Genomic DNA, 25,473 nt, shown 5'->3' with positions numbered 1-25,473 from the left:
AATGTAATGGACTTTGTAGCCACGCACTCCATAAATGAAGGAGCATTCCACAGTAATATACCGAATGGTAACCAATGTTTGGGCAAATAACCTTCTGTGTTCCCAAGGAAAGCATTCTCTCCTTTGGAGTGGGGACAATAATATGCTTCACTGAGGTGTGGAAGCTGCTGCAGGCACTGGGCTGCTGTGTATGTGTGTCTGTTAATAATTAGTACAAATTACTAAGGAGCAGGGAGATAGCCTGAATGGGAGAATAAGCTGCTTTTATAGTATAAGAAGTTGAGGTTAATTACAGTTTTCAAGGGAAAGCTGTAAGGGGAAAGGCAGTGGAGGAGCTTGGGCTGGTTTGGGAGGAAGAAGCCAAGGCACACAGGCATGAGCCTCGTGGCTTCAGTGCTCAGCCTGTCATTAAGCCTTTGACCCCTACCCTGGCTGCCCACTGACATGACTGCTCTGGGCACGGCAGATGAGAATGGTCTCTAATACATTCTCCCCTCTTCCCAGCACTACCAACTGCTGCAGGGCAAAGGACCCAGGCTCGCTTCCCAGCTGTGGGACTCTGGACAAGGCTTTTGTTTTATTAACTTCTTTGTTTTCCTTTTAAAAACTTCTTTACCCATAGCAATGATACTAACATTTACCACATTGGCGTGTGAAGAAGAAAGTAGATAATGTTTATAAAATCCCTGGCACACAATAGGTGCACACTGGGGAGAAATTATTACTATTTTTCTGAGATGAGGTGTTATTTCAATAGAGCTACAAGCTTATGTGTGTGGGAAGGGGGACTGGGTGGGCCCTTGTTAGGTCAACTCTGATGACAAAATGAGACCATGTGGTCAGTTAGTCCAAACACATTGTTCCAAAACATGTTAAAAAGTCAACATTTACTTCATTAACTGACAAAAAATATCTAGCAAGTAAGAGCCCTAAATCCAAAACGGATTAGATATAGCAGATGCTTATGAATTCAGCTGGTTTAAATTATTTCCAATTCACTGAAGTATCTGAATCAACTCTTTATAAAACCCAATATTCTCTAAGTAGAATAGAATGCCGCTTAATCCTCCACCTTGCTTGCAAGTTCGGCCCTAATGGCTGAAGGGCATACCTCCTTACAGACTAGATTGGTGATCCATCTAGACCTCCGCTTTCAGGGAGGTAAACTGCTACCATTCTATAAATGTGAAAACTGTGACCTAGAGTGGTTAAGTCATTGGACCACAGCTCCACGGCTGGTTAGCTGCACAGGGCACTGGAAATGAGGGCTTCTGCTTCCAGTGCAGTCATGTCCCACTATTCAGCACGGCTTCCCTGTTGCAGGGCTGCAGGTCTCTGTTTCTGATCCTCTGCTTATTTCCACTGACCCACTGCAAGACCTCACCAAGGCTCAGGACTTTCTTATCTACATATTGACAACTCCCAGATGGACATCTTCACCCAGTCCCCTCCCTTGAACTCCAGATGTGCACCTCTTGCTGCCTACCCCACATCTCTGCTTGGCCATTTTACAAGCATTTTAGACACTGAGCTGAACTTGTGTTCCTGTCCTCACATCAAATATGCTCTACCCACAGTGATCCCCTACTCAGTCAGTGCCAGCTACATTGTTCTAGTGGTTCAGGCCAAAACTTTCCCATGCCAGAAATCCAACTTGCTGAAAATCCTGTTGGCTCTGCCTTTAGCTGACATATCTAGAAATCAACTACATTTCAACAGCCCTCTGCTTTTACCCTGATTCAAGCCACCATCATCCTTGCTAATAATGGTAGATCTACCAGGCCCTGTTCTTAGTGGAACAGTTTAAATGATCTGTCCAAAATGTAAGTCAGATCTTGTCCCTCCTCTGCTCCTCAACCCGCTGTAGCTCCATATCTTACTCAGTGGAAAAGCTCCAGCGTTTTTTGTTTGTTTGTTTGTTTGTTTTGTTTTGTTTGTTTGTTTTTTGACAGAGTCTTGCTCTGTCACCCACGCTGGAGTGCAGTGGTGTGATCTAGGCTCACTGCAACCTCCACCTCCTGGGTTCAAGTCATTCTCCAGCCTCAGCCTCCCAAGTAGCTGGGATTACAGGTGCCTGCCACCACTCCTGGCGAATTTTTTGTATTTTTAGTAGAGATAGGGTTTCACTATGTTGGTCAGGCTGGTCTTGGACTCCTGAGCTCAAGTGATCTGCCTGCCTCAGCCTCCCAAAGTACTGGGATTGCAGGTGTGAGCCACTGTACCCGACCTAGTCTTTAAGGCCCAACATGATGACCTCCTCTGGTAACCTCTCTCATCTGTCTATTACTTCCCCATTTGCTTGCATCACTCCAGCCATGCTGGTTTCCTTCCTGCTCATTGAATCACCAGTCATGATCCTGCCTCAGGACCTTTGCATAGGCTGTTGCCCTTTCCTCCCCCAGATTACTGCTTCACAACAGTCTTACTTTCTTCACGTTTACTCAGATCTTACCTTCTCCAAGAGGCCTATCTCTACCCCTCTATTTAATTCTTCAACCAGCTCTTCCCCAAGCCAGACCCTCCTGATCCCATTTACCCTGCTCCTTTTTAAAAATTTTTTTTCCTCTATGCTGCTCATTTTCTAACACACTACATGATTTTCTTATTTGTTATGTTCACTGTTTATTGTCTGTTTCCCTCTGTTAGAAAGTAAGTTCCTCAAGCGCAGGAATCTTTGTCTGCTTGATCACTAATATATCCTAGAATAGTACCTGTCAAATAGTTGACAATACTTATTGAACAAATAAGTGAATGAATAGTGTGTTTTTACAAATAACGTGTTGGGTTAAAACAGAAGGCACTATACTTTCCTAAGATTTTTGCAAAGGCTGCAGTTCACCCTGGTTAAGAGGGAGGCCAGGGACCAGTTCCACCAGGCACCATTTCCCTTTTCTTGGCAGCACATACCCCACTGTCATCCCCAGGAGCAGCTGCTAAAGGGTAGTCAAAGAAAATAATATATAAATTTCTATTTCTGTTAATTTTTATCTCATCCTTTTGAATAGGCTTTTGAAAAAAAAACATTTTACATGTTTTTTATCCTCCACAAATATATTAGTGCAGTAGTACGTGCATATAATTTATAAATAAGCTTATTTTGGAGGTACACAAACACTTTGGAAAACACTGATCGACCAAACCACATACTCCTCTGAAGGTCTGGGGACCCCTGGCAGTTTTGTGGCATCTGCATCAGTATATCAAACACATGACTGGAAGAATGGGACTGGTCCTTCCCAGCCAGTGAACTATCCAGATTGCAGGATGGTGGACTGGAAGTTTCTCTCCTTAGTTGGCACAGAAAGTGCCTGGGCTTTGAACAAGACTTTTGCCAGGGCAGACCTGGAGAACTCTCCCAGGGACCTTCTGGCCTCTGTTACCAGAATCCTCCCTCCCTCAGCAGCCTATCTCCTTTGTGCCTTCAGCTAGCAACCATTCATGGAACAGTGGCTAGCCCTGGGTCTTGCAAGCTTGTAGGAAGAGCTGGCTCACCTTCTCATAGTACCGGATCTCATAGTCCAGGATGATGCCATTGGGCTGCTCCGGCTGTGGCCATGACAAGGTGATGCTCCTCATAGTGGCACTGACTTGGTGCATGATGGGAACGGTGGAGGGGGCTGTGGAGAGAGGAAGAAACAGGGCAGCTGAACAGACACTCAATTATAGGGGAAGGGCCATCTTCCAGAGGTAAGCAGGGAGAAAAATGGCATTCAGTTTGAACTCTGTCCCTTCTTTATCAGCTGAACTGGATCTGCAGAACTTCTTGTGGGTTTTGCAGAATCAATGGAGTTTGGATAACAGGAGAGAGAAGGTAGCATTTAGGAGAGGAAAGCATGTGTGCACAGGAACTGGAATGGACATAGGACTTTCAGAGGCAGCAAAGCTTGACCAAAACAAGAGACAGTTGGAGGAATCAAAGGAAAAGACAGGAGGAAAGGAGGAACACTGTAATGTTTTTGAGAAGAAGGTGTCGAAGGAACCTCAGTCTTGCATTTGTGGGCTGAGCTATTGCAGAGATGAGAATCTGGGGCAAGAGATGATAATGAGAGAGTAGAACCAGTTGGTACAGAATTACTGTACAACAGAAAGGAACATTCTAGCAAACATCTCTTCCTAATACTTCAAGTTAGATTTTATTATACTTTAAAAGGAAGAGAGGAGGTATCTCTCAAAAAGACATGAACACAGACCAACAACAGAGGTATAGTCAGTTTTCCAAATGAGGGCATTTCCAATAAGGAATTCACAAGTATAAATGAAGAAATGATAAACAAATCAAACCTTTGGAAACAAGATAATTCCAAATCTGTAAAGTTGATTCAGAAATCTCTGTTTGGAAATAATATTACTTATTTCCCAATTCAACATTTTTTCATGTGGTGTAAGTAAAATGAAAACAGTCTGGAAATAATAAATGAGGGCTGTCTTTCTAGGGGAAGAGGCAGGTAATGGATGAGGCTTCAATCTGTGCTCTGCTCAGGGGCTGCTCCATTTAGTCCTGGCACTTTTGCAGTGATGAAGGTCTTTTCCTTACTCGAACTCCACTTTACAAAGGTTTCTCTGGGGACCACAGCTGAATGACATTTACTATCCTCAATTCAAGTTAACAGATTGCCCTCAAAGACCTGGAATTACACAGCACAGCTATGGGGTCACAAGGGGGCTGCTGCTTTCTCCACTACTCATTGGACCCTCAATGAGTCCCTACTACGTGCAGCCCCTGGGGGAGAGGAGGCAGAGCACTTGTTCCGAAGATGCTTCTAGTCCAGGAAAGCCATAAAGAGTAGTAAGTGTGATAAGGGCTCAGAGTCAGAGTGTCCTCTGGGACCTTGAAGGCAGGTATGCCTGGTTCCCATTAGAGACCTTGTGGTGTCTGTGAAATGCACCTCTCAGAGTTCCTAATCCTTGAAGAGTAATTAACTAACGGCCCCAGTTCCTGCACTCTGCAGTCCATCACCATATTCACACAGAGGCCCTGATTCCCACAGGCTGCACCCAGCCAATGACTGGGAGCAGCAGGGATGCCATGGCAGACCCATTCCTGCGACATATGGGACTACTCTGATGGGCCACTTCCACTCAAAGACTCCAGAGTGGCCTTTCCAGCACTACCTTATAACCCACACAGCAGGCTATAGCGCTTCCTACCCTACCCAATCCTCCTTCCTTCCCTCTCTCCTTTACAGAGATCAGACCTTTCTTATGATTTGATGGCTCTCCCAGCCTCCTCCAGCTCGCATCTCATTTCTCCAGTAAATCTTTCATACATCTAATCCCATCTTCGTGTCTGCTTCACGGAGGGTCTGAATTAATGTAGTTTTGATTCCCCCTTCAACGTCCTTGTCGGGAATTTGCTGCCAAGCTCCTGCTGTGCCCCCAGAGAGGGAGACTTCTTGCCTCCAGGAGCTGCTGTTCTATACTTGGGTAAGTCTCACCAATTTACATATCTTCCTATCTTTATTTGAAAGTTATCTTCTTCCCACTGGTTTCCATTCTGCCAACTGAAGTAAGAAAGGATGTTCCCCCTCCCACAAAATGTCTTGTCAAATATCTAAGGAAACTAGTTAGATCTTCCTTGAGTTATTCCTGCTGAAAAAAAAAAAATAGTCAAATATTTTTCCCATGACCATTACATGCCACCCAAGATGGCTCTTTTCCAGATGAGACCATGTTCCCTAAATTCTCTTTAGGCATGAGGCTCGGAGGTGAACCCAATTCTCTTTCCACTCTTTGAGCAGCAAAGATTAGAATAAAACTAATATCTACCATGACCTGTGTATTACATATCTATTAATATGACCATTAGCCTTTGGATGAAAAACATGCCCCTGCTGTTCAGTCCTGAAATGGCAGTCATATATAACCTTTAGGTTTCTCCATGGTATGCTCCTCATCTTTTGTCTGTAGAGTTGGCTTTTGGCTTTGACTATGAGAATGTACATGTATCTCAACCTTTATGGTGTTAAATTTGGCCTATTTGTTTAGTAAGTGGAAATAATTTCTTATCGTGATTGGGCCATCAAGTGTATTTTCTCTTGCCTCCAACTTAGTAATATCTATAACCCAGGTTAATTAATTAATTAAACATATTTATTGAGTATCTGCCATGTACCAGTCACTTTTTAGGTTCTAGAGGCACCACAGTGAACAAAAAATTTCTTGCCCTCATAGAGCTTACTTTCTAGTGGGGGGATTCAGCAGAGACTAGAGGTAATAAATGAATCATAAGCTATGTTAAAATATATTAAGTACAATGAAAAAAATGGAGCGGGGAAAGGGACGCAGGATGCCAGAGGTGGGAGGTGTGTGGTCAGGGAAGGCCGCCTGAGAAGCAGATACAGGAGCACAGGGTTGAAGGAGGGGAGGGAGGGAGCCAAGAGGATATTTGGAGCAGCCAGGACAAAAGGGCTGATCTAGGGGCATCAGAGAGTCAGTGGGACCCAGAAGAGAGGAATCCGTGGGGGCAGGACCCTGAGGGACACTAGAAGGAGTTTGGCTTCTACCCTGAGCAAGCTAGGGAGCCACAGGAGGACTGTCAACAAGGCATAGTGATGTAATCTGACTTATATGATACTGTCATCACTCTCTGCTGTGTTCCAAATAGAATGCAGGGGCCATGTAAAAGCAGGAAGCTGATCACAGCACTGCTGTAGTAATATACCTGGGAAACAATGGCTGCTGAGACCTGGCCTGAGCAGTGCAGTGGGCAGATTCTGAATCTATTTAGAATATTTCCAGGAATTTGGGATGTGGAAGAAAGAGAAGAGTCAAGTGACTACAAGGGTTTTGGCCTAAACATCTGGAGGAATGGGGCTGCCATCAACTGAGATCAGGGAGACATTTCTAGAAGCAGTTTGAGAGGAGAGACCAGGTGCTCCACTTCAGACCTATTAGATTTGAGATGTCCAAGGTGTCCCAGAGCAGAGGCTGAGTACCAGATAGGTGCATAAGGTCCATGCTGGAGACCAATTGGGAGTCACCAATCTTTCACAGATATTGAAATCAGTGGAACTTACAGAGATCACCAAGAGAATCGATAGATAGAAAAAATTCAAGATTCAGAAGATGAGGAGAAAACACTAAAGAGGCCTGAGAAGGAAAGACCAATGAAGCAGAAGGAAAACCAGGAGAGTGTGATCGCCTAGAAACCAAGTGGAAATAAGGTGCTCCCAGGAGGAGAGAATACATTAAATGCTACTGCTAAGTCAGGTAAAATGAAACTAAGAACTGAGCCCTGGACTTATCAACAAGGCTTGATGGTTAAATACGTGAATGGCCTGTGATCATCTTTCCCAACACCTTGCAATCACAGGACAGAGTCATGGGGGAGGATAAAGACAGTTCAGGGAAGGCGAGGCAGTTTTCTGGAATCAATCCAGATCATTTGAGGATCCCAATGGGTCCACAAAGACAGAGTGAACAAATAGCTCCTGAGAGCTCTTTCCTTCCACTGCACGCCATGACTCTCAGGCTGCCCTTGCAGACCTCTGTGGAGGCACAATCTACATGTTGTGAATCACATCAGTTTCATAGAGGATTTCAGAGTCCCTCTGTCTTGAGAGCTGAAACATCATGTATTTAAAAACGGAAAGATCAATGCTAGCAGCCTGAGGATTTTGCTGGGCTTGGTTCTTCTCCTTGTCTCTACTGTCTGGAAAGCCATCATTAAAAACGCAAGATATTTGCCAACCACTGTGCCAGTCCTGTTCTAAGCACTGGGGACAGAAGAACAAGTAAGAAAGTCACAGCCCTGCACTTCGGGTCCTTGGAGTCTAGTTGGGGTCAGATGGTAAAGAGGCAATCACAGGACAGACTGATCCAGAGGCAATTGACTGCAAAATCCATGGAGAGAAATGCTCCTGTCGCTACACATGGTACGAACCCCCTAGCAGTCAGCAGCACATGGGTCTGGGAGGAGCTGCCAAAGGGTGATGGCCATCCCTGCCTGCATTTCTCACATTCATGGCAATGACTTAAGCGTTGCAGGCATTGTGGAAGACTGTGTGTTCTCGCATAGGTCATTCTAAATTGTTTACATTTTATTGCGATGGGATTTAGCACATGGGAGAAAGCAAAAAAGCATTTCTTATCCTGCCTGAAAATCAGGGGCAGCTTATGTTCAGTGCTCTGCCATCAAAAATCACCTGCAGTGATAAATTTGTTTTTTCCCTCTCCAAAGGCAAATGCCACCTCTTGATCTGTTGCTTTATGTGCTATGAAAGTTTCAGACAAAACAGAAAATAATAAGAATGAACTCTGGTATTCACTCAAACACCAACTTCTTCTAGCAAAACTGAAGCTAAAGATTAAAGAGGATGAGAAGATTAATTCATAGAAGCATCCCCTTTTGCCCCCAAATACAACGGTTTTCACAGTAAGTCCTGGCTAGCTGTCTTTTCTCCGTACTCCTCAGATGAAGGGATAGTTTGATTGAACACCTGAAAGAGTCTCTTTTTGGCAAACACACACAAAGCTTTTGAATAAATTAAACATTCTACTGAGAGAAAGAAATGAAAATAAAGAGTTCACAAGATTATTCAAATTTAGCAAAGAAACAAATATGGACCCTTCTTCAGAAAAGGTAAGGAGAAAGAATTAGTTTAGGGTTACTTGGAAAGAAGTTGATGAAGGTCCAAGAAAGATGTGTTAGGTATAAAGAGGTGGTGCCCAATAAATCCAAATGGAATCAAAGGTGCCCTGCACCCTTTCTTAGCAAAGGAAGAGGCTGACCCAAAAGAGAACAGGGACCCAAAGAGAAGAGCAAAGAGCAAAGAAGAGTGTCATCAGACTACAAGGTAAAATCAACTAGGGTTCAAACAGAATCAGAACCAGAGTGTTGAAGAAGAGAGTTATAGCCAATAATAAACGGCCTTATAAATGTGTCAGAAGCAGAAAGACTTAAAACATCACTGGTCAAGGGGCTCCGGAATGGAGAAAAAAGCAAAGGCAGGCTGAGTGAGTGAATCCTTTGTCTCTGTTTTTGCCACCAAAAACTCTGGGGAAAACTTACTCCCAAATTGCTTTTAAAGCAGACAGATCCAAGATAGTATATCACACACAGCAGAGGAAGAGCACAGACTGTTCTTGCCTGAACTGACAGAGGAGATGTGAATAAATTGCAGGGACAGGATGGCCCTCGCTGCAAGTTGTGAAAGAGCTCACAGATGACGTGGAACAAATATTGGCCCAAACTGGCCACTGATCACTGGCCACTGCCAGTAGTATCGAAGATGGGGCCTGGCAGACCACCAGACAGCCCTCCATTTGTACGAAGGGCCCCAAAGGGAACTGTGGAGTCCCAGGAGACTCAGGCTGGGTCTGAGACGGTGGTATGACTCTGTCTCAAAAGTTAATAACCCAGACTCTGGACCCTAGAGTTCTGATGTGCAGGAGTTTTACTGTCATATCACAGGTTCACCTGGGTCATGCATTTTATGTTTATGACATTCCTTGACACTTTAATTTAGTTACTGACTCAGTTATGTTCAAAGGTTTCTTCTTACTCATTTTGCTTTCCTTATTTGATTAGGAGCATCCTCCTCCAACAATTAAGTGTCTCAGATTCCAAAAATATGAGATTTACTTGATGCTTTTTTCTAGGACACTTACTAAGTTTTAATGCATTACAATGCTTATTAAAAATACTTCACAACCTTTTAGTTGATTTTTGTGCCGAAACAATTCTGTCAACAGTTTTAACCATAATCAGTTTTGGGACCTAACAAAGGATATAACAGTTCACTGTGTTAAAATTAATGCACATACACTCAGACTTCAGTTGATCTATTGGAGTAAAATGTTTAAAGAGGTTATAAAATTATGAAACTCAGATTTCAGTGTTCAGCAAATCTAAACTAAAAGGGAAAACAGTGTTGTGAGTGTGGGTGGAAACTGTGACAGGGACAGCCTTGCTTGAGGCCATCTCTCACCAGCTCTAGGAAGGTGCAGGTCACAGCTGAGCTGCCTCTGCCTTAGCTCGGGCAAATGCTCTAGCAACTCTTCTAGGAGGCAAATGCTGTTTCCAGTGACAGGTACTTTCACATCTAAAATTCCCAAGGAGACCCATACAAAGAGGAGGCCATCTGCCTCCCCCGCACAATAAATCATGGATGGGCAGGGTAGAGCAGTTTTCCTTGGCCCTTCCATACAGTGTGTGTGTTTGGGGGGTGTCCTCCCAGTGACCCCCCAGAGTGATGCTGCTGCCCCAACCTGCACAGTGTGCACCTAAGGCTTGGTAACCACTTTTACCCTCATTGGGCATTGCTTTGTCTGGCAGAAATGCTCCTCAGTCGAGGAATATGTGGGTTGAAGAATAATCCTTCTATAAACATTCATACACAAGTTTCTGTGTGGACATATGTTTGTATTTCTCTGGGGAATCAACCTAGGATTGGAACTGCTGGATCATATGGTAACACTAACCTCTACTATTCTCTCTAGAACAGCATTTCCCAGCCAAATCATCCTTGGACTAACTACCTGTGATCTATAGTACAGACCATAGCTGTGAAGAAAACGGGTAAGGTAAGGAATAGTAGGGAGCCTAGGGCCCAGCCCAGAGCAGCAGGAATTAGCAGAAATAAAGAAGGGCTATTGTCAGGGCCCTCCAGGTGTTGCAGAGAGATGTGTGTGCCTATTCTGGCTCTGCCATTTGCTTATTATGTGATCTTGGGAGAAGGTTAACCCAAGGCCTTGTCTTCTTTGGGCCTCAAGTTCTTCAACTGTGAAATAGGAATATTAATTCTTGTGTTATTAATTTCCCAAATGTTCTGAAGATGTTCTCTGTGTGGTCTCTTGCTCCTTTCAACCAGATCCCACCTGCCAGGCTGGGGACTTGGCAACCACCCCAAACTCTCCTTCTGGCTCCACTGCTGTTCACATAGGCAAATCAATCACTGGGCATCATTCCCCGAGGTAAACGTAAAAAGTGGGATCCAGTGACAGCCTCAGGTATTTATCTGATAAATATCTTTGAGGGGATATATACACGTCGACTAAGCCATGGTGGATGTGATAGATACAAATGGGCTTGGAGAAAGGGAAAGCTAGCAAAGAGCTGGGTTCCCCAGAGGCTGGAGTGATAAACGCTCCAGAAGAGAGCTGGTTTCCCCTGAACATTCTGAGATAACCTGAAGCAACCTAGAAAGTAAGTGATAGGGTGTCTTGTCCCTAAGGAGAAGAAGACCTAGTGACTCTGGAGAGTGGACAAGCATAGCCTACCCATCTAATGGTACGGCTCAGGCCCAGGAGCCCCCGACGCTCCCATGGCCCTGCCACTGCCTCTCTACAGGTCTCGTCACCTGTATCTCATTGTGCCTCATGTACTTACTGTCCTAACTCTCTTGTCCACCTCTAACTCATTCACTTCAAACTACTCTGTAGCCATATTAATCTTTCTAAACTCAGTTTTTCCTTTGTTACTCCAATGCTCAAAACCTTCCATGGATCCCCACTGGAAAAAGCCCTAATTCCCTCTTAAACATTTAGCAATGTGACAGCCACTCACCATTCCAGACTCTTCCCCACGGTTCCCTCTCAGGAACTTATCACTCTTATCTAACTGCTCTATTCACAATATCCAAAAAGAGCTCATCTTTTGGAGTCTCTTCCAAGAAGGCCATTCCCTGTGGGCACCTCTTTTCATGACCCTGCCGGCCTTTGAAGGCACAGAGGGAGCCACACACTGCCCCACACTGCTTATCCTTGCCTGGTCACACCTACCAGAGTGCCCTTTCCTGCCTCCCAACCCAAAGCCCCTTGGGGTGTGATCTCCACGCTGGGACACAGTGCACTGTGATCTTTCTTCCGAGGTGCTCACCTCTGCTCTCCATCACTGTAATAAAGTCTTTAGGGAAGGACCATGTTTTCAGCCTCTTCACAGTGTGCTAGCACATAATAAATGTTCAACAAAAATTTACTTATTGCAATGATTGCGGGCTTTTCTCTAAAGACCTCAGAGGTGAAAGGAGTCAGAAAATCCCTTTGTTGTAACGAACATGAACATTGGCCTTTGAAGGAGCATGAGGTGGAAAAGGGAGCCAGGGTTGTGATTTGGTGGCCCGCACCTCACAAAGATCATAGAAGATGGTAGTCACAAGGGATAAGAGACAGAAGTTCTCTGTGGTGTAGATGAAGAAACCTAGCAGGTTGGGTCCATCCCCATCTCACTGGGATTGTTTAATTGTAATGTGACCCTAACATTGGCGGTTTTCTATTTTTTAAAGCTGTGAAATCCTTTCTCCAAACAAAGTTCTCCCTGAAGCATAAAATGTGAAACAGAACAATTCAGAGCTGCTCTGGGTGAATCAGAGCTGCTAGGGCCTTGAAGTCAGTCCATTTTCTATCTCCCCAACCCAGACTCTGTAAGGTTTATAGAGAGACCCAAACAATGCTGAGCAGTCTCCAGATGTCCCCTCGAGGGAATTCTGTGAGATCCTAGAAGCTATGAGTGACGGGGTTGGGAATGAAGGATTGGGCTGGCTGGCCATCTTTTTTTTTTTTTTTTTAATATACGAAACACATCGCATATCCAAAAACCAAAGTTCGTATTTAAATATCAGCTAAAGACTTCCGGCCCTCTAGTACTCATGACCAAAGAAGAACAATTTGCAATACAGATGAACTGTGTTTGCTCTGACATTTCTATTCTAGGAGGTAACTTTGCTGAAAAGGTCCTGCTTAGATAACTGGTTCTCCCACTGTAGATGAAAACTCATTCCATTGCACAAATGTGCTTGAATTTTACGTTAGAAGACCTGACTCATTAAATATTTTTGGTGCAGTAACACTTCTGGTCAAAGTAGATTAAACAAATAAGCAATTAACTCGGAGACTGGGTATAAATACAAAAGCAGAATTAATTATTCTTCTCATTGTTTTCCCCTATTGTGGACATTGGTTTCTTGTTTGCTTTTACTCTGGGCTTTGCCTTGAGATGTCTCTGACATTCGCTTCCTATCTTCCTCCCTACCCCGGGAGTCACCTGGGGAAAGAGGACTTCCTTAGGTGTGTACCCTGCTCCGTGCTGTTCTAGAATTCTGGCTGAATTTGAGATGTGAATGGGATAATAAATGAGGGCTTCAGGCCTGGCCTTCAGTCTCACACCCCCAAGGCAGGGAGCCACAGGCTCCTCTTTCACTGGTCCATCCACTGAGGGTTTTTCGGTTCCATGCCAAAGGGGAATGGGGGAGTGACAGGTGGGGGTTAAGGGTTGGTGGCTGATCTGGGAATGTGGGTTTATAGCAGCGGCCCTCATTTATGATATTGCTTTTGATGTGTACGTGTTTGGGGGCGGGGTGCCGTTCTTTATTGGGATCATACATCTGACTCTGTAAGTTCTCAAAATGTAGTCCCAGATCAGCCTCATCTGGGAACTGGTAAGATAGGCAGACTCCAGAGCAACATCCTAGACTCAGTGAATCAGAAACTCTGGGTGTGGGCCCAGCAATCTGTGTTTTAACAAGTCTTTCACAGGAGTCTGACACATGCTCAAGTTTGAGAACTGCTTGTCTAGAAACCTAGAAATCAGAATGTTAAACTTTGACGGGGCATCTGAGACCATTCAGTTTTGGTCAGCTCTTACAATTTATAGATTAGAGCAATGAAGATGAGAGAGGGGAAAATGACATCCCCAAGTCCGCAGAAGGTTAGTGCAGAGCCAGAAACAGCAGGGACTCCTTTCCCTGAGACCAGTGTAGGGCTCCCTCCTCACAACTCATGCACTCTGCATTTCCAGAGCCTTGAGGAGGCCAGGCATAGGGGTGGGGGACATTGAGTTACACCAGCATCACTAATGGATGGGCACTGCCTTCTGGGACCCCTTGTGCCCTCAGGGAGATCAGGGGTCCCCACCCATGGTGGAAGTGTGCAGAGCCCTGTGCCTGGAGGAGGAGGCAGGCTGCAGTGTGTTCCTGGTGGTGCCTCTGCCTCCTGGGTCGCTGCAACCTGGCATTTTCCCACAGCTCCTCCTCCCTGCCGTGGGAATCAAAAGGTGCCTTAGAAGGTGCTATTTATGTGAAAACTATAGCAAACCTGCACTCTGTGACCCTGCAACTGTGGGAGGCTGTGGAGGTGTGTGTGGAGCAGGATACTCTTCAGGCAGGCATCTAAGCACTGTTGACGGCTGCTGAGGACACAACCATCGGTACTCACATGTCAGCTGGGGCATGTCACAGGGCTCTGCCTCCCCTCAGGTCTGCCAGCCTTTCCCAGGTGTGGGGCAAGAGCAGAGCACTGGCAGCTTTGGTCTGTTTAATGATTGGTCATGAACGGCAGTCCACTCCAAACACTACCAGTGGAGAGGCCACAGGAGATACCCCATCACAGGTTGTGTGCCCCTGTTACATCTGGCTCTCACCCTCACACATTCAGCTGAATCCCCAATGCAGCTGGAGGACCTACCACTACCACCCTAAGGCTGACATCACTGCCACCAACGCTGGGCAGGGGAGCTGCACCTGCAGTCACTGTGACCATCCTCCTCCAGGCCTGGAGGTCTGAGTCTTCTGGCTTGAAGGTCCAGAGCCCCTCCTCCTCAGAGCAGCCCACCAGGCTCCACAGGCCAGCTTCCATCCTGCCATGCCCACTCTAGCCCCTTTCTGGACATCACCAACCCCATGGAGTTCCTGGGTCTCTTCTCCTTGATTCTGACTTTCCTCTGATGACTGAGCACACCCCTACCCTGGGTCCTCCACTTACAAATCAGGAAACTCCCTTGTACCCACCACCTTCCCTCAGAGCCTTCACTCCATGTCTGCATTAAGGAAGAGCAGCTGTCCCTCGAGGACACCTTTGCCTTGCAGCCCTCTCAACTGGTGACAGTTTATCATTTTGCATCCAGCACACCGCAGGGTCAGGAAGTGGGGTTTGTCATCCTTGCTCCTGACTGTCTGTTTCACACCATCAATCGCCATCTCCTGCACCCTTCCCAAAAATGCCATTTGGCTAGACCACCACTCTCCAGGTCTTGGGACCACCATATACTCCCTCCCACCATCACACCCCCATTCATTGGAGGCATGAGCTTCTGTCTTTGTCTTCCTCTCTGCCCTGAGCCTTGCCCTCCTGTGTGTGACTTCAATGTTCACTTAAACAATATAATCTCAGTTCCCTGGCCTCTGCAGCTCTTCCATGCCTGCCAATTCCCATGGCACACTTAGACTCTGCTTTGCCTAAAGTCACTCAATCTGCAAAATCACAAGTCTAAATATTCTGCTTCCTCACCACCTCAGATGAGCCCACTGCAACTCTTTTTGGCCCCATCTGGCCTCTTGGCATTTACTTCCACCAAATGCATCAGCCTTCTCCTTTATTCATATCCATTATTATCCATCTTAGGCTCCATCTTTGCAATAACATAATCCACAATACTCCCCAAACCCTTAGGCATACGTTGCCTTTATCTTTTCAGAGCATATGACTGTCAAAGCTCAACCAGAGATATATTTGTGATGTTTCCAGTAGGGCCTGCTGTCCAGGAGCCATATACTGCTGAGAAAGCCATACAAGAGGAAAAAGAGGTGGCTTTCTAAACATGTGATCACCAACTTCAAATGAGCTCTCAGTACTTTCCAGAAATATTGAATTTACCTGAATAGTTCCATTTCCCATTCTCTTCAATAGCACTGCCAAGCTTTTTCCATTCTCCTCAAACCTTCAACCCCAATGCTTTCCCCTTCACTCTCAGCAACCAATCTTATTTCCCACCTTCCAGAGAAAATAGAAGCCTGAATATCCAACTGCATAAGTAATATCCTGATTTCAGTACTCAAACTCTCCACAAATTATGCATGTGCAGAACCAAAATCTGTTTTCTGTTGATGCAGTCCCTGAATACTTCTGGGAGACACTGGGGATGTCTCCTCTGCACTCGCAAACTATACTCTTATTCTCCTGCTTTGCTTTCTTTGTTCTCCATGTCAGCTGCCTGTGAGACCCCTCAAGGAACATTGCTTATTAAGCCAGATGGCCAGGCAACCCCCTCCCCCAAGGACCTGCGGTCCTGTGGGAACGTGGTTTTCAGTGCTTCCTGGGGCAGTGCCAGGCTCAGTGCCCCTCTGAGAGCCCTGCCTCCATGGTTACTGATGGTACCTCATCACATAGTCTCAAGACTGCCTCTCTGTGCCTCAAACTTCATAGCATCCCTCACGCAAAGCCACTTTTCTTGCTCTTCCAGTCTTCTATCCCAGGCACTCACTCCCATCCAGGCCATCAGATGAGGAAACAGATGGTAGCAGGACCTCACTCTGCTTCTAGGGACCCAGTCCCCTGCGCACCCACCTCCTAGCAAGCTTCCCTCCCTACACGCAAGCCTCTTCCTGCAAACAAAACCCAGCCCACTGGTTTAGGAGGCAGCACCAGAGTGTGACATGGTATAAGGTCAGCCAGGACACCTTATAGCAGACGACACATTGCTGAGGGGCAGGGTCTACTGGGAGGAGAAAGACATGGCCTTTTCCCTTGGGAGCCCTCAGTCTGCCAGGAGAAATAGAGCCTAAGCACATAAACAACTAATGCACATCCAAGAAATCACCATACTGTCCCTTTAACAAGTACAATTCAGAGAAGGGCAACATACATCACATTGGGAGTTTGTACAGGGCAGATGCACTCCTAGGGGGCATGACTGGGCTCTTGTTCCCCCAAGCTCTTCTAAATGGTGAAAGCATTTGCTCTACTGTCAAAAAAGAAAAAAGAAAAAAGAAAGAAAGAAAGAAACACACACACTTTAAAATCCTAGGGCTCAATTCTACAGCTAAGGCTTTCCTGCAGTTTGGCTGTCAGAAGGAAACTGATCCCGAGGCCTGAGGGATTGGCAAAGAGTCTCCCTTGCACTGAAAAATAATTGTGGTCCAGCGTTGCCTTTATTTACCCAGAACATTCAATGTGCCTTTTTCCTCCATCTTTCACATCCGCTCAGAGAAGATGTTAATTTTCTGAAATTAAACACTTAGCTTGATTACTGTTTTGTTAATTGCTGCATTCAGAAACCCCTGGTGCTCCTGCCTGTTTAACATGGATGGTACTGTGAAAATGATAGGCGCGGGACTGGCATGCAGGGGGACAGACAACAGTGCTGGGATGCCATCCTAACCACCCTCCCTGCATTTGCTCAAGCAGCTGGGACCCTGCCAGTGGGGGAGGTGGGACAGGCCAGGTCGTAGAAGAGCAGCTCCTACAGAGCCATGGTTATGGTTTGGGGATGCAGTGCACACAGGAAGCCTCAGGTCTTACCAACATCTAGGAGAATATAGGGGGAAACTGCAATCACAGCTCCCCACCCAAAGATGCCTGATAAAGGAAAGATCACAGAGACAGCTAAAGCTGCACCATTTGCTGATGCCTGAGATTACTTTAAGAAAGACTGAAGCACTCATGCATGTATTTATTTAACAAGTTATTAGTTCATTCAATGAACATTTATTGATTGCTTTCTATATTTCAGGCACCCAACTAGACACCTATCTGGACACAATAGTCAACAGGATGGATACAGGACTTTCTCTCCTGGAGATGCCAGTTAGCTCATGGAGTTGACTTGCCACAGGAGCATGGAGTGGATGGATCCCCTGGATCCTCTTCCTTCCCATCCTCTTTGCCTCTTTATGAGATACCTCTTTATGAGATAGTTCACAAGGTGAACCACAACTATCTCATAATCCAACTGGTGTCCCCTCTCCAATAAGGGTTATAACAATCTCATGTGGATATAAGATCCTTACAGAGTAAGAAATTTCCTCCAGTCTCATTGTCAGTAGCCATTTTTACTTCTGAAGCTATATACTTGGAGTGCCTGGCCCAAGATGGAGTAAACAAGCAAATAGGTCCCTGAGTCCTGTGGGCACTCTGGTAATCCTGGCAGAGTGAAGGCAGTTCTGGAGCTGTTAGCAGCATCACAAGTCACTGCTCATGACCTGGAAAGAAGAATTCTCATACCCAACCACTGTGTGGCCCAGCGTGTGACATCCACCCACAAGGAGTTCATTCAACTTGGTCTGTTGAACAATAAAATATCCCATCCAACACACTGTCACTGTATAGCTACATCCACCACCAACTGAAATGCCCTCTGGCAATAACATGTAGTTCCATCCTAACTTTTGGAATGTAAGAGTGGGCACCACAGAAGAGGGTGGTACCAAGATCCCAGCTGAGGGTCCTGCACCCCATCAAGTCACTTCCCAATTCAGTCACCTGCTTACTTTGTGACTTTTCTGGGCCTCTGATCCCAGTCTCAGTGAGTGCTGTTGACTAGAATGCAAGCTCCACAAAGGCACAGATTTTTGTCTGTTATGTGTGCTGCTGTGTTCCCAGTGTTTACAGCAGTATATGGCATGCAGAAAGGCCTTGAAAATATTCGACAAGTAGGCGAATGAATGAGAGACCCTAAGAAGCAGTACCCTTGAGCCAGTACTTGCAAGCAGTACTTGGTAAGCAGTCATAAAGAATGTGTTAAGTGAATGAATACATTTCCAAAGTTAAAGTACCCAAACAAACCAATCCCTTTGAGAGTGGTTGAGTCTCTCTGTGTTCCTCTGAGTGGATCAGGGCTTGTAGCATCATCCTAAGCAACATTCCCTAAGTCTTGCTGCAAGGAGTCACAGCAGAGGAAGACTCCAGATTACCTGACTCATCTGGGAGGCTATCTTACGATGTTACCTGTGGGTCACCAGGACACATTCTCATCACCACTCCCCAGCCAAACACTTACATACTAATGCTCATCTGTGGGGACTGAAGCCATCTGGCAAATATTAATCAAGGCTCTCTGTGCCTGGCATTGTGCGGCCGTTCCCTCAGGAAACTGGTGGTAGGTGAGAAAGTGTGATTCTCCACACAGCTCACCATCTGGTGGAGGACCCCAAGGTTGCCAAGGATAGAAGTCAGGACATTGGTCAGGGGCAGTGCCATCTGCCGACCCTCTGAGCTCAATGGAGAACACATCATTGTTTGCAAATGGCCAGGGCCCTTCTGAGGCCAACTGGAAGTTCCTTCTCAATGCCAGAGCTTAAGAAACAATAAAAACAACCTTTTCTAGAATTAACAATGAGAAGAAAGCAACGAAACGAACTAAGAAATTGAATTAAGAACAGTGAAAATTTTATTTGCTTAAGTTTTTTTTTAACTTTTCTTTATTAACTTCAATGAAAGTTTTCTTTCAAGTCCTTCTAGTCTTTAAAATTCTCACTCAATTTTTTCTCTGCATTGGAGCAAATTTTGCCTGCTAATTTCCAATGAGCACAGCCCTTAAAAATGAACTGGCTTTAGCATATGGATCTTAACACTCTACATTTTTACAGGCAGCAGTGTAATATTGTTTTAATATTTAATTTTGAGATTTACATAATATCTTTCCTCCAAAGAGCTCAATACATTGCAATATCATAAAATTCCTTTTCATATTCAAAGATTACTCTTTATGCATGCAAATACTATATTTAACCAAGGAATAATGCAAATTAGGTGATGTATTCAGAGGAGTTGATGGGCTAGGTAATTCTTTTGTAAGAAAATTAGTGTATTCGAGTGACTTTAACTGTCTAAGAACTTCAAAAGTGTCTTAAAAATGGACAAACTATATGGGCTTGTAACTATTAATAGAAATAGTGTAGCATTTTTTTTAAAGAAAGTAAGTAATGGGTTGTGTCTGTGTTGTGGGCATGATGAATAGTATTCCACATGGAAGTGGCATGCAGGCCATACATGAACTGCATATAATATAAATGTCAAATATAAATTGTGCTGATAGGATCATGCAAGTAAGGGGGAAATTGTTGCTTCTTCAAATACACAATGAGAAAAGATAGACAGCCTCCTCTGAACATCAGAATCATCCAGTGGCAGGTATCCAGGTTCTGGGCTCCAGTTCCTTCCTCATCATTAGCTCATTGGGATACAGACTTTGTCACTCTCGTTTCTGGTGCCTATTCCTCCCAGCACAGAATGGAGAAACCAATATCTGTTATGTATCTGATACAGATAACATCAGTCCCAAACAAAGAAACTGTGAAGCCTTGGAAGGAAACAGTCTAGGGAGAAAAAGTACAGCAAATTGCCCTCTAGCTCAAGACATATTCCCAGAAATGATGCTAATCTCTCAGTCCATAGCATAGTTTACAGAGTGATTTTCTATCTGCTGTCTCATTTGCTTGTCACTATAGTACTAGGAAGCAGGTATCATGACTCATATTTTATAGGTGAGAAATGAGGGATCTTGCCAGTTCAATGAACTTGCATGATTCATGTGAGGAGCAGAGAGGGAAAGAAAGCCCAGGAATACCCCACTGCACTCTGCCACCATGAGCCCAGAGGTGAGGAAGATGACTGCCCCACGGTGGAATGAGAATGGAAAACAGAGCATGCTCGGCAGTAAGACTTGGGTTAATCAGATTCACCCTCTGAATCAGAGGTTACAAACCATCGCCAACAGGCTAAATCCAGAATTGGATTTGTTTGGCTCTCAAGTGCTTTAAAATTTTCTAATCAGTTGTCAACATTTTAAATCTGGATTTTCAGCTTATAAAATCAGGCAGTGCTGGGCATGGCAACTCTTGCTGGAGCTGAACAATGGCTGCCTCTCTGTTTTTTAGTTCCCTGAAGTCCCCACCACTCCCTATTGCCTTGTACCTGGCCCCGCTTTGCTCCTCTCCATTACCTGCCTGGCCTTAGGGGTCTTTGAGTTTGTTCTCTTTGGCTTAGATGGTCCCAAGTTCATGTGCTGGTCGGATTCATCTTTTATACCCCCAAGATTTCCTCTGAGGTCTTCTTTTCCAACTTTGACACTCCAAGTCTATTTGGCAGAAGAGAGAAGTAAAGTTTGTCATTCACTTAATTCTCTCTGACAGCCAGATGATCCGGCCATCAGTCTGAATCTGGAGCCAGATGCCAGAGAGTGACTGCAGGAGTTAGTGGTGATAACAATCTCTCTGCAGATCACTTGGCCACTGGAACAGAGAGAGTTGCACCTGATCTGGTCTATTTTAAACTCATGGCAGCTGTATTCAGTGCAAGGCTGTATCCCTGAAGACCTCACGTAAATTTGAGCTTGCATAATTCATGACCAATCCTGACCAAAGATGATGGACATTTTTTTGACAGCTAAAGTGGCCTAGCAATGTGGCAACAGCTTAGAGAGAGCTTATGACTTACACAGTCCACTACAATGTGATTTTTCATCAGTCTGAGGATAAAACGGCCACAAACCATCTCACAGCCAAGAAATGATGTTTCTCAGAAATATCTGTAGCCTAGGGAGGTGCAAATGATGTTTCTCAGAATCATTTGTTGGCTGTGAGATGCTGAGCAAATTCAAAACTGCTCTGACCTAAGTTTCTTCATCTGACCCACCTTCTCTATAAAAAGAACAAAAACAAAAACAAAAAAACATGTGGTAGGGGTTGGCACATTGGAGGTGCTCAAAGATGTCAGTTCTCTGCCACTGCCTTTGGACTGGGTAAGGATCCAGTCCTGAAACTCTTCAAGTGATACCTGGTCCTTGAATAGTTATGACTATAGACACAACTGGGGTCATGATGGGAGAAGATGAAGGCTCTCTGAATCTCAGAACTCAACAGACAAGCTTGTCTCCGAGTGAAAAACTGTATCTACCATGTGCCCAATGACCAAAAACAAATGATAGCAAAAATCTCCAAGGTCTCTTCTTAGATCTCATCTCTTGGAATCAAGAAGAGCCTATTGTTGGAGACTATGAAATGGGGGGCCCAGAGGCACTGCCCACTTTTAGGACAGAACACCATAAGGTAGACACAGACAAGGGACATCCTGTTGATCTCTTTCTAATCCTAGACTCTCCAAATCCCTTTAAGTCTCTGCTTTCTTATCAGAAAAATAGGAACAATAATCCCCAAGTCATTGTGTAATTACGAGGATTAAATGAGTCCACATAATTCCAAAATTCTTTGTGAACTCAAAAGAAACACAAACAGGAGGTGTCAACTATAATCATTATTACTCATCTATTTCTCAATCCGGACCCACTCAGTAGTCCAAAGCCACTTCACAGTTTGGGCAGTTCCAAACATAGAGTATGCATTCAATAAACACAGGTTGACTTAATGATTGATCCCAGGACTCCTCTTGGTCAAATTCTTTGCCTTCCATCTAGCTACTAATGACCCAAACAGTAGGACAGGTGGCCACAGGTACAAAGAGGGGTCATACCATACAATGAAGCCAGGGGAGGAAGACCGAGCTAGATCTGACCCAGAGTGAACCAGCTCAGGGGTATTCTGGGAAGGTTAGACATGTCAGGACCTATTGGTAACACATGGGTCCACCCACCTCAGCCTTTCATGGATCTGAGTCATTAGAGTTTTTATGATGCCTACTTTTTAGTCTCTCTTCCACCTCTGGTAAAATACATAGCTTCTATTCATGGTTCTAAACTGTTCTCACAGAAGTTCAGGTTTGAATGTTTATTTGATGGTTCTCATCTTTAAAAAAATACTATCTGTTGGTTGAAAATAATTTGTATTTACACATAGATTCATCAAATCAGTGCAATGGCAGCCTGTTCCTCAGTCCACAGCCCATAGATTAGGAACTACTGGTCAACTTGATATTTGTTTTGCAATAACCATGTGCTCCCAAGAAGCAATTGGATCCTTCTCTCAGTGAGTGTAAACTCTCTGACACCAGAATTCCAGAGTGACCAAACAGGAATCATAGATTGGAAGGTGATAATGGAGGCTAGGACTACAAAATCAGGGATAATTAAGATTAAAGGGCCTGCCAGAGGGAGAACAAAGCACATGAGAAGTGTGCTCATGGAGGAGCAAAAGGGTGAGGATAAAAATGAATATTTTACATGTTGGTAATGCAGGGCCCCTTGCAAGAGCCTTGGTCCCCCAGCTCCACTGCAGTCTAGGAAGGTGCAGATGGCAAGACAAGCAGATGGGCAGGTTCGGGAATAGCAGGGTAAGAGAAGGGAGGGCAGAAATAAAAGCAAACCGATATAAGTGGCAGGTTTGTTCGCACATGCTTAGAGAGAGAGAAAAGACAGCCAAGCCCAGTGTAACATGACAGCCTGGCAAGATTGTCATTCCCAGAAGCTGGGACACTAAAATATTTCAGCCAGTTTTCTGCCTAAACTCTTCAAGGGAAATACTGCTAACAAAGGCTGCCCATGTTACATGCTTAACATAATGCAGAAATTACCATTCTCCTTTCTTTGGGTAAGACAAAATGTCACAACCTTTGTCTCACGGCACCAACACTGTGGTCACCAGCTGGAGGCTTCTACACTTCCACTCTTATTTTCTCACTACATGCGTATGCATGTAAACACGTGACCATACACATACATACAAACACACCACATGAACACACACACACACACACACACACACACACACACACACACACGCACAGAGCAACAACGCAGCCATCTGGACAGACACGCTCTCCTACGACACCTTTTTTCTTCTCAGTTCTGACAGCTTAAACTCAAGATTCATCTGCCATCAAAGATGCCTAAGATGCCTGGTTTTAAAAGAAGCAGAATGAGTCTGAGGGTGGGGAGGTGAGTAGGAAAGGACAGAGTAGAAAAGAGAAGGTCAGGGAGGCGCAGATACACAGAGGAAGAGAGAGCCGAGATAGATGCTTGGCTCCTGCTATTCTACTAACAAGCTGTCCTTTTAGAATTTGTTAATTGAGAAAAAAAATCTATAATTCCAAATAACATCACGGTCCACTGCCTATGACCCTCATTGCCTGTACACGTGATGTTCACTTCCCCTCTGCAGCCTTGCACAGTAACCCCGGGAGGGAGATTGCTCATTTTTCTCTAACTCCCTTGGTATTTACTGCATGCGTACAGCATTTTACCTTGCAGCTTTGTGCTTTGTATCTATATCCTCTAAATTCGTCAGTTAATGAGTTTCATGAGAGGAACAATAGTGTCCAAGTATCACTGCATCCTTCACTGTGTCTAATCCACAGCGTGGCACACAGTACATGCTAAATGACTATCTCTTAATGATGAATGAATAAATAAGTGCATGAATGGACTGGTTAAATTGATAAAAAAATAAACAGATTCTTGCAAGAGCTGTGAAAAGTAATGAGGAGAAAAGATCAGAAGAGTGCAAGATTCAGAAATAAAGAAAAAGAAAATGTGTTCTGAGCTGTGCCAGAGGATGTGCTCGTTATTGGAAGCAATCTATTGCCATCTATCTGAGGTCTCAATAGCAGCATATCATTAATCAGAGCAAGCTATAAAGGAGAATACACTTTTGAACTACATAGGTTTAATTGGAAAATGAAGGCAATATTGATTTTATCATATGATTTCTGGAAAATTTCTGTCATTGGGTTTCCATAAAGCATCATTGGTGGTCCTGTTCTCAAAGCCTTTCAGTGCCTCCACTCACTCACCATCTGTCTGTCCATCCGTCCACCTACCCACCCCTCTGTCCATCTGTCCATCCATTTACACAATCCTCTGTTTGTCCACTCACACACCTGTCTGTCCATCTCTTCATCCATCTTTCCAACAGGATTTGTTGAGCTCAGGCTGGATGAAGAGCACTAGGTCCTATTCCGGCTTGGATACACCTCTTTGCTTTTGTGCTGGGCACAAGAAAATCCCCTAGTCTGCAGCTCATTCTCAGAAGCGCAACACTACACCTGCCTTCTCCATGTGATCACAAATGCCCATCACCTGACACGTTCACTCCTGGACAGAGGCCTGACAGCACACTGGCAGGATGGGTGTGTCTGCAGCTGTGTCCCTGCCTAGAGACAAAGAGCCAGCCACACATCCACACAGGAGCACAGAAGCCTCCAGACTTACCGGCTTGGTTTGTGGTGATGTTGACAGAGACATGCTGTGGGGGAAAGGGACTCTTGCTGGAGACTCCATTGATGGCCTGGATGTCAAAGGTGTAGGGGGTGTGAGCCCACAGGCTGCTGATGGAGACACGACACTCAGTCAGGCCCAGCTGCCTGGGCACAAACTCCACATTGTCGTCACAGCGGGAGCAGCTCCGGCGGTCTGCCCGGCACTTTTTGCAGATGATGTTGTAGGTCACATCATCCCGCCCACCTGTCTCCCTTGGAGGGTGCCACTCCAGAATGATGGATGTCTCATTGACGATGGAGATAACATTGCGGGGACCTGATGGGACACCTGCAGGGAGACAAAGAAGGGTCCAGTGAGGCCAGACATAAGCTTCCTTGTCCAGCATCTCTCTTGTCTGCCTCTGGTGCATTCCCATCCTCATCAGTGCGCTCGCCTCCCACTCCTTCCTCAACCCCAAATGTCTATGCTCCTATTCATTTTGAAAAAATAATAGGTGAACAGAGATGACACCGTGTCCCTAGCTCCCATTTCAATCATCTTCACTGAGGCTTTTCTTCTTTCAATCACATGTGCCAAGGGAAAGAAGGTTCCAGGACCTGGGTTTAAGGCCTTTTGTTCTCAGGATCAAGCCGCATCCTCCAACCAGGTTTAGG

General features: G+C 45.1%; 1 protein-coding gene across 4 annotated transcripts in view; it reads right to left on the bottom strand.

Moving 5' to 3' along the window:
* The window catches only part of EPHB1 (EPH receptor B1), a 451,907-nt gene that overhangs the window by 95,407 nt on the left and 331,027 nt on the right, over positions 1 to 25,473 (bottom strand). For all 4 annotated transcript variants that reach the window (XM_074033728.1, XM_005545827.4, XM_045386941.2 and 1 more), the window contains 2 exons: positions 24,812 to 25,147; positions 3,493 to 3,617 (listed from right to left, as the gene is read on the bottom strand). In XM_074033728.1, coding sequence (XP_073889829.1) covers positions 3,493 to 3,617; positions 24,812 to 25,147 — 461 coding nt within the window. The remainder of the gene's footprint in view (positions 1 to 3,492; positions 3,618 to 24,811; positions 25,148 to 25,473) is intronic.

Source organism: Macaca fascicularis, chromosome 2, assembly GCF_037993035.2.
Source record: "Macaca fascicularis isolate 582-1 chromosome 2, T2T-MFA8v1.1".
Classification (NCBI taxonomy): Eukaryota; Metazoa; Chordata; class Mammalia; order Primates; family Cercopithecidae; genus Macaca; species Macaca fascicularis.
The sequence above is the reverse complement of the archived record's forward strand: the minus strand, read 5'-3'. Positions and strand labels throughout refer to the sequence as shown.